The following is a 17,323-nucleotide window of genomic DNA, read 5'->3' as shown; positions in this document are numbered from 1 at the left end:
AACACGACGAGTTTAACGACTTTGCAACACTAGTTTGTTCATGTTTTCGTATATTTTTTTTTAAATTTTTCTTCATCCGGTGAACAGCTGAATCCCAATTAATGCAACAGTAAACAATATTATCTGTTTCGATTGCTTACCCTATTTTGTCAAATAACATATTTAAGAGAAAAAACTACAATACTAGTGAGGGTGATTTAGCTATCTATGAAACCATGTTAAACTATTTAAATAAACTCATCATAGATACCAGGACTAAATTTTGTATAGACGCCAGACGCGCGTTTCGTCCTCAAAAGACTCATCAGTGACGCTCGAATCCAAAAAGTTAAAAAGGCCAAATAAAGTACGAAGTCGAAGATCATTGAGGACCAAAGTTCCTTAAAGTTTTGCCAAATACAGCTAAGGTAATCTATGCCTGAGGTAGAAAAGCCTTAGTATTTCAAAAAATTCAAAAATTTGTAAACAGTAAATTTATAAATATAACCATATCAATGATAATTCATGTCAGCACAAAAATGTTGACTACTGTGCTTGTGATACCGTCGGGGAAATACATCTCCACCAGCAGTGGCATCGACCCAGTGGTTGTAAATAAACTCATAATTTTCTTCTGAAAAATGTTTGTATCAAATCGTTCCGTTGGTTGCTTTAGTCCAACATTTAATTTCGTCATGTTTTAATGACTTCCTCGTTTTGGAATTTACCTTGGAGTTCGTTAATTTTGGTAATACTTTGGTAGCTACAATATACTGTCTTTCAATTAAAAGTAACGTTTAATACTTGTTCGTACCGGAAAATATGTTCAATGCAGCAAAACTTGATGATTCAGCAGATACCACCAACCGAAATAATCCGGACGACTAATAATTTTCTGTATGTTTGGGGTCGTATATTTTTTTTGGCTTTTGTTTTCCTCTTATATTTGATATGTCTCCTTCGGTTTTAGTTTATAACCCGAAATTTGTGATCTTTTAATCTATATATGATGACTATTGAACAGCGATATACTAATGTTGCCTTTATTTTTCTGTATTGTCTTTCAAATGGCACACCAACCTATAAGTCTGAGTTGAGTTGAAGTTTTTCCAACTAGTATTTGATATTTCATTTCGAACACATACAAAGAGGGATAATCAAATTGAAGACGATGACAGGAAATGAAACTACTTTTATCATTTGTTTGATGGAAGCTATGAGAAATTAAATACATGTAATCACAAAATATCAATTACTGTTAATTGTTAGTCGTTTATATGGAAGCAATCGAATCTCATTTTAAAATTTCTTTCAAAATTTGCTAAAAGAATTTTTCGATTATCATCCAATTGTACATAAGAAAGTGCCTGTACCAAGACAGGAATATCACAGTTGTTATTCATTCGTGTGATGTGTTTGAGCTTTTAGGATGAGGATATTTTAATTAGGGACTATCCGTCTAGAATTTTCCTCGGAGTTCGGTATTTTTGTGATTTTACTTTTTATTATAAAAATGCTCGTATTGTTCCTTACCTCGTAACTACAATTCCCTTCCCTTTCATGAATGTGACCTACCGAATTAGACTATTTACCGGATTAAAATTTTGTAATCACATAAGCAACACGACGGGTGCCACATGTGGAGCAGGATCTGCTTACCCTTCCGGAGCACCTGAGATCACCCCTAGTTTTTGGTGGGGTTCGTGTTGTTTATTCTTTAGTTTTCTATGTTGTGTCATGTTTACTATTGTTTTTCTGTTTGTCTTTTTCATTTTTAGCCATGGCGTTGTCAGTTTGTTTTAGATTTATGAGTTTGACTGTCCCTTTGGTATCTTTCGTCCCTCTCTTTTTATACTTTCGGTCGATTACCGAACATTGGTTATAAACACAACAATCATCAATCTGCATACAGAAATTAAAAGTATAGAAAAGTTTTGTGATTCTAACTTTATTTTTTTTAATAGAAAGGTTTACATAGTGAAAAGTAAAACATATGTTTGAATTTAATCAAAGGAATATACACAGTTTTACATTTTAGTAGTAACGTCCACATCTTGGATGCCTTGTTCATTACCGGGGCCATCTTTGCTACATGAAGTTTCATCGCTACATGTAGCTTCACTTTTACCACTGTTGCCTGTATCTTCATTGATCTGTTGATTATCGCCAACATTATCGATATTCTGGCTTGGCATACTGATCACCACTCCGGATGTTGATACATACAGGTTCTTTGGATTATCAATAATTCCTTGATCTGGAGTTTCGGTGTTTTCAGGTTTGGCAGGTACACAATCGATAACAGATTTATATATTTTCTTCGATGTATCCGTTACGCTTTCGATTGTTTCATCTTCTATTGCTGGCTTCTCAACAGGTGCGTTCGGTGTGTTGATAATGACCTAAAATAAATTTCATTTTGCAAAGACTTTGTGTTAGGTCAAATACAATGTTTTGTAATGGAGAAGGAATGGATTTATATATTTTTTTCGAATTTTCGGGCTTCAAAGCAGGTTCATCAATAGCTGCGTTCGCTGCGTTAAAAATCACCTAAAATGTAATATTATTTTCATTCGTATTATAACATCTTACTATCAGTTTGTTTATAATAGAGGTAGGTTACACCTTCAGACCACATAATCAAATACGGCGAAAACAAACTTGCGTGCAGAATTTTGTGTTAAATACTCATATAACTCATAATTTGTAAATTTATGTTTCAATTTTATGAAATGTGAAAATAAGTACTTTTTATAACTGACTAGGATACTTACTGTTTTAACCTCTGAGTATTGGTGAAGGCCATATTCTCCCCTAAAAGTAGTTCAAAAATTCACTAATCAACAAAGTTATCCAACTTAACAAAATGTAGCTTTGCATGAATTTAATATCCACTGCAACATTGATAAATATCCTGCTGCAGTATTTGTAAATTATCATTAAATTATTATTGTAAATCACATTCATTCATTTTGCGTTCAATTGTGTTTGCTAGTGTCCCCCCTTTTTTTTATATATATATACCAAATCAATATATTCACTACATGTTCTCATTGTAGCAATTTTGATTGTATCAAAAACAACAACGTTTATATCGTTTTAATGTAACCAATTTCGCTCGTTTTGGTAGAAGATTGGGTAAGAAGTTATTTCCTGCTTTTCAGGATTTTTCTGGAAAATCCACATTTTCTACCTAAAAAATCATGTAACCCGTTCTAAATTTATGGCGAATAAGAACACCTAAAACTATTCAATTGTTCTGTAACAATTTGTTCTTGGACATGCTTTTAGGCGCAGATTGACTAGTTTATATGATATTGGAAACAATATGTGTGCAGTCAACTCAACTAAAATTCCACCAATCAAAAGTCCCGATTTATTTAATTACACACTGAGGCAACGCTACTTACAACTCCCTTCCAATTCCAGATTTCTTGAATCCACCAAAAGGACATGTCGTCCTTAAAACGTTGTAGCAATTCACCCTGTCAAAATAATATGCAAATGAATAGAACTTAATTGTTTACTGTTTACTATTATATAATGCATGGGTATACATACTAGAAGCTTATTTTTGGAAACACCGCACACGAAACAGAGAATTTTAAATGGTGTTATTGTATCGTTTTTGTTAGGTTTTTTATAATTGAGCAGCCAAAATCAATGTACTCTAAGCTGTCCTATTTGGCATTAAGTGCCTTTCGAATTTAACAATATTTTATTGGATGGTATTCTATTTTGTTTGGATAATGTATCATCAATTGAATACACAACAAAAATGTAAATCAAAGTAAAATTTAAAGTACAAACCATATTGTTCCTGCTCTGACACGGCTAGTATACGTCATCACCTTGTTGATATCCCTTGTAAAGATGGCAGCAGCCAAACCGTATGTAGTATTGTTAGCTCTTTTGATCACCTCATCCATAGTCTTAAACTTAATGAGTGTTTGTACTGGTCCGAAAATCTGCATAAAAATATTTATGCATGAATATCATTTAAATAGGGAAATACAATAGTAAGTATGTGGTATTGTGATTTTCATTTAGAATACAATAGTCATCAAATGTTTTCATTCTTTTGAAAAATTTGGCAAGTGTGTTTCTATGTATGTTGCATGTGCGTTTGTTTTTGTTGCACATCAGTGTTTCTGTTGTTCCGTTGTTTCCCTCCGTTTTAGTTGGTATCCATGATTTGTTTTCTCTCAATCAATTTACGACTTTTGAACAGCGCTTTACTACGATGACTACTGTTGCTGTTATTACTTAAGTGCCAGTCTTTGTAAGAATCAGGCAAATTAGGTAAAAATTAAAACATGATAAAAAAAACCCACCGAGCTAATCATTCTATTTAATACTAACCATCATCCTGAGTTAAAAAGTATTAGTCTTTCGTTTGTGTGTGTCTGGTAATATCAAATAACTTGGTTAGAAAATTGGTTAGAATGATAGCAAATTACAGTTATCTCCCCTTATTCGTTAATTTCTAGTGCATTTCAACCAAATTGTATCTTCCATTACCAGAACAGAAAATGGAAATGAATGTTATTTTTGTGCATAACTACATATTATGAATTGAAATCAATATCAAATAGGGTGGGTTTTTTTGGTCATGTTTTCACCACTGCCTGGTTCTTAGTCATTTCTTAAATATTTAAATATTTTACCTCTTCTTTTCCAATTCTCATGTCTTCGTCCACATTGGAGAAAACAGTTGGTTCAATGAAATATCCGTTGTTGCCTTGTCTTTTCCCACCACATTCAAGAACTGCTCCTTCCTGCTTCCCACTTTCGATTAGGTCAATGATCTTGTTAAACTGATCTTGGTCAACCTAAACATATCACATGATATCACTTGCCACCTTAATATGTCCTTGAAGTATTGGTCAGCTTAACATAAAGTATGACATTACCTTCAGTTTTTGTAGGAGTTTTAAGTCCATAAAAATGTATATGTCAGCTTTAACACAATTATCTTATATTTCTTGCTTATTTTGTTCGTGCTTGAAATCTTGATCACATTAAAAAAGAAAGTTTGATATCATTTTTCAATTTTATCTGAGATTACAATCGTTGTCAACAATTCTAGGTATAACATACAGTAAGAAGGTTTTCATATTTTGATGTAGCTTAGAAAGATTGCATGTAACCGCGGACAATTAGATGAGTTATGTGATAGATAAAGTAAAAGATTTTCGACAATGTATACATTCGAATGCTCTTATATTTTCATCCCTTGCACATTACCCTGAAATCTATCAAATTTCCCGCGGTTACAGGCGGGGTTATCCCTCTTGAGCTGAAGACCGCATAGATGTCCTCAGATTGTTTCTTCCGTTGATCGAAGAAATATTATAAAAGCAACATCATTTGCGGAAAAAATGAAATAAAAGTGTCAAAACGGTTTTATATTACATTATCGAGGCCCCTCACGGGTGGGTCCTAGTAATCACATAATCACCATTTTTTTGCCAATATAATCACATAATCATTAAATATTTACTTATCTTTAGTAATCAAATAATCATAAACTAAAAATACAGTCCTAGGTAATCAAATAATCATGAAATATTTGGCTTAATAATCAAATAATTATTAAAAAAACGGCCAAGTAATCACATAATCAAAAACCCCATGAGGGCCCTCATTATCGGGATATGCATATTAAATACGGATAATCTTTAGACCCAAGTTTGGCAAGTGCAATTTTATTACATTTTAAAATATTTTCCAGACCTGTGCTTCAATTCCTTGAAACAATGAAACGAAGTTGATCGAAGTTAGCAACATTTCACTTCGCTAAACAGTCGAATTTCACGTTGATAGTAAACATGCATTTTTAGAGTTAGGGGGTGGGGGCTCATAACAGGATCTAGTCCTCAAGTACCTATGACATGTATGATATACATACATTATATATACTATATGCAAGTACCTATCGTTTTGGAATTTTGGATCCTCAATGCTCTTCAACTTTGTTCTTGTTTGGCTTTATAAATATTTTAATATGAGCGTCAGTGATGAGTCTTATGTAGACGAAACGCGCGTCTGGCGTACAAAATTATAATCCTGGTACCTTTGATAACTAATTGTAACGTATAAACAATAAATGTACACAAGTCTATGTATGTCATACAAACCTGAGGTCCTGAGTCATTTCCGTCATCAAATGGATCTCCAACAGGTCTTTTGATTGCTTTCTCCACGAGTTTCCTCTTAAATTCATCATATATTTCCTCTTGAACATATAAGCGAGAGCCTGCACAACAACATTGTCCCATGTTGAAGAATAAGCCAAAATGAGACATCTCCACTGCAAAATCCACTGTGTAATTTTGAAGAAAACAAAGGAATTAAATACGTGGCTTTCTTTAGTCGAAATCGAGGGCGGATAAATAGATGGGGAGAAGACAGAAATTCTTACAAGTCAAGCTATTCACAGGAGTTTGTGCTAGGTTTTGATTGGTTCGTGTTTTGATAATTCTTGAGTGTTTTTTTATACTGTTGTTTGTCATTTTGACCGTTTTATTTGGTCGGGGTGTTATCTTACATTCGTTTTTTTTTATTTTCCCATTGTATCTTCTCATCCTTTCTATTCTCATCTTTACATATTAAACTCTTATTTGAAATGGTTTTTTATGTTCATTTTGTAAGTTTAAAATTAGAAGCAGCAATTATTAGTGTTCACAAGAACACACCCGCGAAATTGAGGGCATTTAGAGCTTGGTTGAAAGTATGTAAACTGTTGAAGAGAGAATTTTTGTAAAAGATTTTATGTCTGGAGAATTTCAGTAAAAGATTTTATTTCTTAAGAATTTCAGAAAAGGTATCAAAATTCATAGGTACTTGGAAACAGTTTAAGCCCTCTCCCTTGTTTCCAAAGTCCGTTATTTTTTTTTTGTAAAATTCTATTATTTTCGCACTTCTGTATTGAAGTTATGAACATACGTATATTACAAATAAAGTGTATTTTCTATTTAAAACTATCAATTTCAAGTTTCTTCTCCTCGGCGATCTCTGCTGTATTATATAGAGTGTCTCTATCAATGCGATTGTGCTGTACCCGAGTACTCGTAGGAAATTTATGTGCAAGTTTAAAACCGGTAGTCCTGTTTAAGTTTGATTGAAAGTATGTTAACTATTTAAGGACGAATTTTTGTAATTTGATAAAGGATATATTCCATATTTTTGCGTTTCTGTATACTATGAACATACGTATCTATATTATAAATATTAAAGTGTAAATATTTCTAGTTATTCTTTGTTTCCTCTCTATGGCGATCCAGCCATTTTATATTAGGAGGGAGGGGGAGGTTCCAACTATATGTCCCCATTCAAATGCATTGATCGTCCAAACAAAAGAGGGGTTCACCCCCGGAACCCTCCCCATGGATCCGCCACTGGATTATATAGAGAGTCTATATATATTATAGTAGTATATTAATAATAGTATACATGCAAATAAACGTGAAAATAATTGTACTGTTCCCGTCGGAGTACTTATGAAAATAATGTGCAAGTTAAAACCGAGGTGTAGTAGTGGTTATTACGATCTAAGAACCACGATATGGACAACGCTCTGATTGGCTTATTTATTTTTCATTTTTGTTATCTATCACACGATTGGTTCTCAATGTTAAAACCGGTATATATAGTCACGTCTGACTTAAAAGTTGGTCTGATGACGGAAACAATATCATGATGCCTTTATTTTCGTTTTTCTCCCAAAATAACCCAAACTGAATAGGCATACGAATGGATGACAAATGCGACTATGCATGGTATCTATAGGACACAAAAGCATGGTGATTAATTTATTGTGAGAGGAGGAGAAGCGACACACAAAATGAGGTCTTCTCGTTTAATAGTATAGAAATAAGATCCATACTGGTATTGATTATACGAACCATCGCACAATCAGTTACCTAATTAACGTTGAACTTACAATCAGCGTCAGCAAACACGACATTTGGACTTTTCCCGCCAAGTTCCAGTGTCACGCGCTTGAGATTTGTTTTAGCTGCTGCTTCCATTACAATTTGACCAACCTAAAATGCAATCAATGATCATGAGAAATACATAATAGTTTTTTTTTGTAGATGTAGCATTCATATATCAAACTAAATTTAAAAAAATTAACAGAGTGATATTTTTAAGTTAATTCTATAACATATGACTTCGCATCCTTATTCAATTTTTAACGTTATCATACTGATATTTTCATTTTATTTTTTTTTAATTTTAACCGTTTTAATTGCATTAAAGATACATATCTTACCTCTGTTGATCCTGTGAACGCTACTTTGTCGACGTCTGGGTGATTAGAAATGGCCCCTCCAGCAGTTGGACCATAACCAGGCACAACATTTAGTACTCCTGGCGGAAAACCAGCCTTTAAAAAATAGGTTTAATAACTTGTTATCACTTTTTCGTGAATATGATACCTACACTAACATATTAACAATAGAAATGTGCATAAAGAATATATACGCTTTAACAGAATTTTACAGTAAAACCAAATCAATATGATATTTCACCGTACACAGCTACTTTTGCATAGGTACTATTTCTGTACTTAAAATCTGTAGTACTGGAAATTTACTTTTAATATTTAGTACTATTTCTTTACTTTAGAATTATTGTAATATTTAGGTACTTGTATTTTCCAGTACTTGATTTGTACTTAAAATATTGGTGCAAAAATAATACCAACAATGATCACGGTATCCCATCTTTGTACATCATAACTTTATGAGATTTGAAAAAGACAAACTTTCAAAATGCTGAAAATTTTACCGTGCAACCAATAATTTGTAATACTTAAATTTTAAGTACAAATCAAGTACTGTAAAATACAGGTACCTAAATATTACAATAATTTTAAAGTAACAAAATAGTACTGAATATTAAAAGTAGATTTCCACTTTCCAGTACTACAGATTTTTGGTACAGAAATAGTACCTATGCAAAAGTAGCTGTGTAAAGCAGACTGTTTTTTTTGGTAATCAAATAACATTTATGAATGTCCGATTTGTGTAAAAGATTTGAAAAAATTTCGAACATTGTGAAGCAAGTATGAGTCTTTGATCATAGTCACACATGGTAATAATACATACAACTGAGTATGCATTTTAACAAAAACGTAACAATACTGAGTACATAATATATTAACTACATGTGTTGTACATGTATCCATTTTGAAATCTACACGTTATCTACTTCCCCATCATAAACTATGTCAATGGAAAAATGGTTTTCTTGAACTACATGTACTTATGACTTTTTCACTTTATCATACATTAGAATAGAATTTCATCTACCTCTTTTGCCAGTTGTGCAGTATATAGTGCTGTAAGAGGAGTTTGTTCTGCTGGTTTTAACACTATTACATTTCCACAGCAGAGGGCAGGTCCAATTTTCCACGCCATCATCAGTAATGGAAAATTCCACTGAAACATACACACAAGAATCATTATACTAGTATATCATATTGAATAATAAAAAGTTTGAAATAGTTATGTGTAAATTGGACGATAGTCTTAATAACAATAACTGCGTAGCACTAGAGTATCAAAACGATGAGGACTTTTTATTGGAAACAATATATACAAATATAAAATAAGAATATCTTGATCGCGATTGATAAAGCAGAGACTCAATTTCATTTGATTTGGGGACACGAAAAAACAATTCCTTTGTGACTTTCAGAACTATTCAATAAAGGCAACAGTAGTATACCGCTGTTCAAACTCATAAATCCATGGACAAAAAACAAAATCGGGGTAACAAACTAAAACGGAGGGAAACGCATTAAATATAAGAGGAGAACAACGACACAAAACTACAATGTAACACACACAGAAACGGACCAAGCATCAGACAAAATCCCACGAGAATAACAAATATAACATCAAAACCAAATACATGAATTTGGGATAGACAAGTACCGTGACACGTCTTATCTCAATGTGAATTTACACTCAAAAATGCAATGTTTGCAATCCATCTATATATTTTTTCAAATCCTAGTAACTTTGACTCTATTGGACTACAATGTATGTTGAATAGTTGTCTCATTATCAATTAAACCAAATACCCCCTTTTTTTATAAATTTACTCAATGACATGTACAGTCTTTCTGAAATTATGTTTTCGTTTTTAAAACTTACAGGAATAATCTGTCCACATATTCCAACAGGTTCGTGTCGTGTATAACAGAAAAATTCTCCATCTGATAGAAATAGAAAATGTTTGTGTTACATGTACATTTATCATCCAAAAAGTACAGAAACACACACCAGCAACCACTAATTTCTTATTTTAACGAAGTTATACCAATTAAAAAATAATAAATGCATTTGGATTATTTTTTGATTTTTAAAGTCTAGTACCTAATTCGAAATCGGCTTTGGTTTTCCCAAAACGTTTCAAACATATTGCTGCCAAAACTTTAAGAAATGTTGATTACATGTAATAAGTGTATTCCTGAAACACGTGATAACGCCGAAATCAGAATCAAACGTTTTAAGCATTATTATGCTTGGTCTAGGGAATCCATGTTCTGATAGTTGACCCGAGACAACAACGTTTTCAATGAATTTGATCGCATAACTGCTTATTCGTAATTTTCTTCTGTTGCCTGTCCTTACAATGATATCATTTGAGGAACCGCCATTTTAAGATTGCATGGAATATCATCTACTTTAATGTCAACCAAAAGACACAGAAAAAAACAAATATACAAAGGAATATCGAGTTGTCTTACCCATCGGTATTGTCTTCCCTTGTATTTTGTCGGACCATCCAGCAAAATACCGCAGACATTTCACGGTGTACGGGACATCTATACCATAAGAATCCTTAAATGGTTTCCCATTGTCCAAAGTTTCCAAACTCTGAAAATGATCATTTGTCTTTGATATTGTACAAATTTTGTTTTATTGTTTTTAATTTGCTGTCCTGTTTTTACCCTTTTGTATTCTCTCTGTTGATTTTATCATTAAGAAAAGAGTATTGCCCTATATTTGAAAGAAGTAATGTTTCATATACGTTTTTTTTTTAATTTTTATTGCATTAATTTTGGGAATAATGAATTACATGTATGTTCAGAAAATGTGATTTAAAATATCATATCACGACCCCAGCTCATGTCAACGTTATTTCGGTCTTCTTCCAACCATCAGTATAAAAAAAAACTTGCCCAAATTGGATATTTGTTTTGCTGTGCAGAATGTATAATTTCGCTCGCTTTTCCGATAATTTTTATTTCATGTAAAGCCGATGTCAATATAGTGGAGTACCGAGAGCTTTTCACGTTAAATACCACTTGCAACAAATCTTTGAGGGGTCTGCCTATTTCAAGGATATTTTTTTTTCATGCCTATCCAACGTGCACTTAGTTCACATTTCCTTCATTTCATACTGGTCGATCGCTATACCTTGCTAAACGTACTTATCTTATTGTATGCAGTATTCTATTTCTTATCTAATATGTGTTACTGGACGTTAAGCAAATACATTGATTGATTTAAACCCTAAGTCATTTCAAAAACTGGTTGTAATCTCTTTTGTATGCATGACTTATGTATAAATCAATATGAACTATGCGGTTATTCACTGGAATGAGAAATAATTCGAAACATAGAGACAAATCAGGAATCGAAAAGATGGGAAAAGCATACAAATAATTATTTGCAGAGCTTCACAGTAATAAGATAAACCCAACTAAAATTGTTTAAAAGTCTTCTGTTATTGAGAGCAGCTACGAAATTCGAAATACTTTATTCAAGAAAGCTCAATTATGAACATAAGTCAATATAAGCATCTATAAACAAAGAATAACATTAATTTTAAACAATCTCACGATCGCTACAATTAATAATCTTTATCTTTATTTATTTTTTGTCATATAAGTAACGTTATACTTGTGACATAAACAAAAGTAACAATAATACTAAAACAAGTATCAAAATAGTGTGTGTTCCAAGGGGAGTAACTCTAGTAAATATATTTGACATTGAACTTACTGCAATGTATACTGCATCTCTCTCAATCAGATATGCCAGTTTATAAAGTAGTTCACCACGGACACTTGCATCCATAGTCCGCCATTCTGAGTCGTGTTTGAACGCTTCTTTTGCTGCGATCACCGCCAGATCTACATCAGCCTTCAAATATTTTTAATATCGACTATATATTGGGATCCCGCTAACATGTTTAACCCTGCCACATTATTTATGTATGTGCCTGTCCCAAGTCAGGAGCCTGTACATCAGTGGTTGCCGTTTGTTTATGTGTTACATATTTGTTTTTCGTTCATATTATATATAAATAAGGCCGTTAGTTTTCTCGTTTGAATTGTTTTACATTGTCTTATCGGGGCCTTTTATAGCTGACTATGCGGTATGGGCTTTGTTCATTGTTGACGGCCGTACGGTGACCTATAGTTGTTAATGTCTGTCATTTTGGTCTCTTGTGGACAGTTGTCTCATTGTCAATCATACCACATCTTCTTTTTTTATATATATACTGAGATAGCACATGAACAATGTATAAAGTACAAATATCAAACCTACAAAAGTTGGTTATCATAAATCTGTAATGTCGTCTTTTAAAGGTTTACATGTTTTCCTTATCTTATATTCCATTCTATGAACCAACGCTGAGTGGTAAAAAAAACGAAACCGGGCAAAAGAACAAGTTGCTGGAAAATCGTCAGTGTTTGTCCTATACCATATCTATGTTGACTTTTTTTTTAAAGAATTTTGTGTTGATGACAAATTTGTTTTAATTGAATCCTGACAATTTAGACCTTACGAAAACACATATCTATTATTTTAGACCATATGTAGTGCTTTTTAAATAATCGATGTACGTGTCGTTGTTTTGCTGTCCTATCGACACTTTTCCTCTAAAAATAGAATAACTTAGTCATGATATCCTTTTTATTTAAGAATTGAATGCTTCTTTTTGTAAATTTATTGGGGTGTAAAAGCGTTGACCGAAGTACATTTTGTACATTTCTAAAAATGTACGCACGGTCAACGCTTTTACAACCCTATAAAGTTAAAAAAAGAAGCATTCAATACTTATAATTACATTTTTTAGCTATGATCACGAAAACACGAATTTTATATATTTTATTATTTAATTCACCTGTGCAATTTATTGTTGGAGCACGTGTTATCATGAGTGAAAAGTTGTATTGAGCAATGGAACTGCTTACGGAATAACACGTGATGTGCAGTTAGCCAATCAGAATAAAATATTATAATGAAACATACATCTAATGTAATTATTACCAAATCAATAGTGTATAGAGAGTATAGGGGATACGATCAGGAATAACACTACTATACGCGTCGCCGGTAAAGACTGCATTTGCGGTTAATTTTAAATCAGATCTCTAGAATTTGAATTTGTTGAGCTTTTAAATCCTGTATTTTTAAGATTACAATATTACCTTGTCCCCTTCTTGAACATTGACAATGACTTCTCCTGTTGAGGGGTTAGTCACCGGAAATGTTTTTCCACTCACAGAATCAACCCATTCATTGTTTATGAAAATCTAGAAAAAATGTACGTCACAAAATATTAAAAGTACACCAAATGTGCGAATATGTGGATGAATGAATTATGCTCAAAATTAAACATTTTATTTATTATACATAGCACTTGGCATGCATTCGGAATAATGCAATATACATCTAGCGACCCACCACAGTTTAATGCATCGATCGTTGATTAATATTAGCGGATTAGAATTCAATTAGTTTATTAATTGCTTCTTACTTGACCGGCATATATGCGTTAACTCCATGTACAGAACATACGATGATTTATAAACATACTACCACAAATGTTTTTATTAAATGCACACCATTTGTTTTTATTCAGATAAATTGTATTGCGATGCTACGTTTTTTTTTATGTTAACATTTCTTTTTTTATCTATTATGCTATTTACATTTTTTCGGGTAGGGGCGGCCGTGGGGATGCTATTGGCTAGTTTGACAAATTTCTTAATATACCTTTTTAATGTATATTAGATTCGTTAACAAGAAAACAAATTCTTACCTTTTTGTACAAGATTTCTGGATTCACGATAGGAGAAGGCAGTCCCATGAATAATACTTTTGTTCTCAATTTTTTTTAAAAACGGAAAATTAAAAAAAATCTGCACAGTTTAACCGAATTCCTGTTATAAGTATGTCAAAAAGTAAAAGAAAAAGATATTTTATGGATTCTTTATAGGAACAAAGCTTTGTCAATAAGGTGGTGAACAGGGAAAATATTAGGTTATGCAAATATGATAAAAATCATCTTTCTTGAGGCTCACACGATAATACGGGGAGTGATCTTAAAAGGAAAACAATTAAAGTAAAATACATGCAACAAATGATTCCGTTTATTTATTCTAGCATATTTTTGTATATAAAAGTAATAAGATGTGGTATGATTGTCCATATGCCAGCTCTCTACCAGAGACAAAATGACGTAAAAGTTGTCACTAGATTTCCTTTTTTCACTAGTTTTGATTCATGCATGTACACGAACCCTATCAGATTTTTTAATTTTACATGTATGTCTATAACTTTTTTATTCACGCATACCTCATGTTCATTCTAAAAATGTGTTAAATTTTCGTAACGTTTCCATTTTTATATGTAGATTTTTTTCTGCGCGCAAATTGGAAATATTTTTGTAGAATATAGATACATGTACATGTATGTAAATTAAGATCTCTAATTACATTGATGTAGTGCATGTAAACACATTACATTAAATTTTATTTTAAAATTTTTAAGGTGCACCAACGTAGAAAATGTCTAACAGATTACCCTCACGGAACCCAGTAAACTGTTGTGAAATTAAATATTCCATAACAATGCTGAAGAGTATGTTTGTCAATGAACAAAAGTCATTTTGTGAGAATCTTCATTTTTTTTTAAAAGTAGGCGTGGCAACTTAAAGGATAGTAATCGACCTGTCTATACAATACATGAATCGTTTGACTTGCTCTACTTATTGTTTAAACTAATATTTGATCTGGTATTTTTGTTTGTGTAAACAATAATCATAATAATTCTAACCTTTAGAATAGGACTATAAAATTTGTGTAGATGATACGAAGGATGTAATCTAAATATATACTGTAGAAACGAAGTAAAGCAACATGTTTTTTCAATTAAAAAACATGAAATAAGTATTTTGAAAGTTGCAGAAATAAATTTTGATCAATTATTAAAGAAGAAAATGTTTCCTTTTTTAAATTTCTTCTCTGTTACAATAATCGACTTTATTTTTATGAAGTGTATTTTATCGCAAAAAAATTAGCAATTACTACTATAAATAAATGAACACCAGTATAGGTTGCTAAACTTTCTGTTAATCAGTATATATTGGCATTGGTTAATTTCGAGTCCACAGAACAGATTTTAAAGATCGAATTAGGTTTGTTTAAAAAAACACTTTCACATCGATATTGTAGTTTATGCTGGGTTTTTTTTTCTTTCTTTCTTTGATTTCGATTTCGTTTTTTTTTTTAATTATCTTTATTAAGTTGTTGTTGTTTATTCTTTACATGATCTTTATCTATTTTATTCTTTAGTTTAAACATATTTATTTATTTATAGTGGATTGGGAAACAAGTTATTGTAACTTATATTAATCCCTTTCCACTTTGCGGGTGCGAGTGCTGCCTTGTAGCGGCGTTAGCCTATTTTGTTCTTGACTGTTTAGTGGGTTTTTAAAAGTTTTTAAAGGTTTTTTTTTTTAAATCAATTAAGTTTTTGGTTTCAATTTCATTTTGTTTTACTTTTTTTTTTTCTGTTTTACCAATAAGTTTAAAAAAACATAACTCTTATATATATATGTTACAGGCATTTTCTAAATTTAGGGATGACTGAATTTTTAGGCATTTTCTAAAATGACTGAACTTTTAGGCATTTTCGAAAATGCCTAAAGTTGACAGGCATTTTGTAAAATGCCTAAAAAAACCTAGTCATTTGGTAAAATGCCTGAAATATTTAATGAACATTTCACAAAATGCCTTGTCTGTTTCAGGCAAATTGTGTAAATATGCAATACATGAATTAGATGATAAAAATATATTGTAAAGCTACAAAAAACTGCTGATTTAAATAAATTTAAGATTATTCTTTAAAAAAGTAGCCTGCAGGTTAAGTTTTTATGTTTTACTAGTTTTAGTGTCTATAATTAGAAACTCCATAGAGCAACAACTTTGCGTAAGTACTCACTTTGTTTTTCGTTAATGATCTTCTTTTCATCATGGCAGAAGGGTATGTTGTTCTTACACCAGAACAAAAGATTTACAAACCAATTTATTGAAAATTCTGATTCTAATCAGAAAAGTATTATATGGAACAGAGAAAAATATGAAACTATTTTGAACAAAATTAAGATTAGATTAAAAGGACATTCCTCTGATTATTATCATAAGCAAAGGTAGGTGCATTTCTTCTGTTGAGCTATAACTTAAAAAAGTAAAAAAAGTACATGATCACATATGAAAACTTCTAATAACATTAATTATAAATAAGAAGATGTGGTATGATTGCCAATGAGACAACTCTCATTAGGTTGCCTCATAGGCCTATTGAATATGAATGAAATATTTGCCACTGGAAATTTAGCATGCACCAGTTCATTGACAAAACATTGAGACTTTTTGTTTTTCTTTCTTTTTTTCTGCTACAAAATTATTATTTTAAGCCACTATTGAAAAATTACAAATTAACATCCTCAATCACAAGGTAGTGTCGAAAGAGGAAATGCAGATATCAAAGACATGCTGGTTATTTGGATGAGAGAGAACAACAGTAAAAAGTGGAATATAGGGTTGAAATTTGTTCAGTTTGAAAAAAAAAACAACAGTCATCATTCTGGTATTAACAGATCACCATACAAGGCAATGTTTGGCTGTGATGCTAAGATAGGACTATCGTCATCATCACTACCTCAAGAGATTCTTGGTTCTTTACAGACTGAGGAAGATCTGATTCAGAATTTTCAAAGCTCTGATAAGCCAGATGAGATAAACAATGACAAGCCAAATGAGTTAAGCTCTGATAAGCCAAACGAACTTGACGAGGTAAGCCAGCTTAATGCAGCATTGAATCTATCCGAAACTCAGGAAACAGGAGCAAATGTATTAGTTGCAATTCTCCATGTGGATCGAGGGAAAAGAGACCCGCGTAACCTTATGGCTGTTGTTACTGGAAAGGAAGAGCATGGTTATAAACTTGCAATTAAAGATGAAATACTACGTGGACTTTACACCAGGAATCAGTTTGAATTATCTGACACATGTGACAGTAACTTT

General features: G+C 31.9%; 1 protein-coding gene across 1 annotated transcript; it reads right to left on the bottom strand.

Annotated features, from left to right (window-relative positions):
* Positions 1-1,956: 1,956 nt before the first annotated feature.
* LOC143055617 (aldehyde dehydrogenase 1A1-like) lies at positions 1,957-14,200 on the bottom strand. The gene is made up of 14 exons (XM_076228779.1): positions 14,056-14,200; positions 13,442-13,546; positions 12,006-12,146; positions 10,745-10,874; positions 10,149-10,210; positions 9,300-9,428; positions 8,258-8,371; positions 7,925-8,027; positions 6,120-6,304; positions 4,647-4,811; positions 3,790-3,947; positions 3,390-3,464; positions 2,754-2,793; positions 1,957-2,381 (listed from the first exon to the last, which is right to left on the bottom strand). Exons 1-14 carry the CDS (start codon positions 14,101-14,103, stop codon positions 2,007-2,009), a joined length of 1,830 nt encoding a protein of 609 aa, XP_076084894.1. The 5' UTR covers positions 14,104-14,200; the 3' UTR covers positions 1,957-2,006.
* Positions 14,201-17,323: the final 3,123 nt, after the last annotated feature.

The sequence above is a fragment of the Mytilus galloprovincialis genome, chromosome 12 (genome assembly GCF_965363235.1).
Source record: "Mytilus galloprovincialis chromosome 12, xbMytGall1.hap1.1, whole genome shotgun sequence".
Lineage (NCBI taxonomy): Eukaryota > Metazoa > Mollusca > Bivalvia > Mytilida > Mytilidae > Mytilus > Mytilus galloprovincialis.
Note: the sequence above shows the minus strand (reverse complement) of the source record. Positions and strands in the feature narration are given on the sequence as shown.

Excerpts from the sequence above, each read along its gene's own strand:
- LOC143055617 (XM_076228779.1), bottom strand. The coding sequence starts at position 14,103 with ATGGGACTGCCTTCTCCTATCGTGAATCCAGAAATCTTGTACAAAAAG. Across the intron at positions 10,211-10,744 it reads AGGGAAGACAATACCGATGG|ATGGAGAATTTTTCTGTTAT; the intron begins GTAAGACAACTC and ends TATTTCTATCAG. Across the intron at positions 2,794-3,389 it reads TCTGGAATTGGAAGGGAGTT|GGGAGAATATGGCCTTCACC; the intron begins GTAAGTAGCGTT and ends AACTACTTTTAG.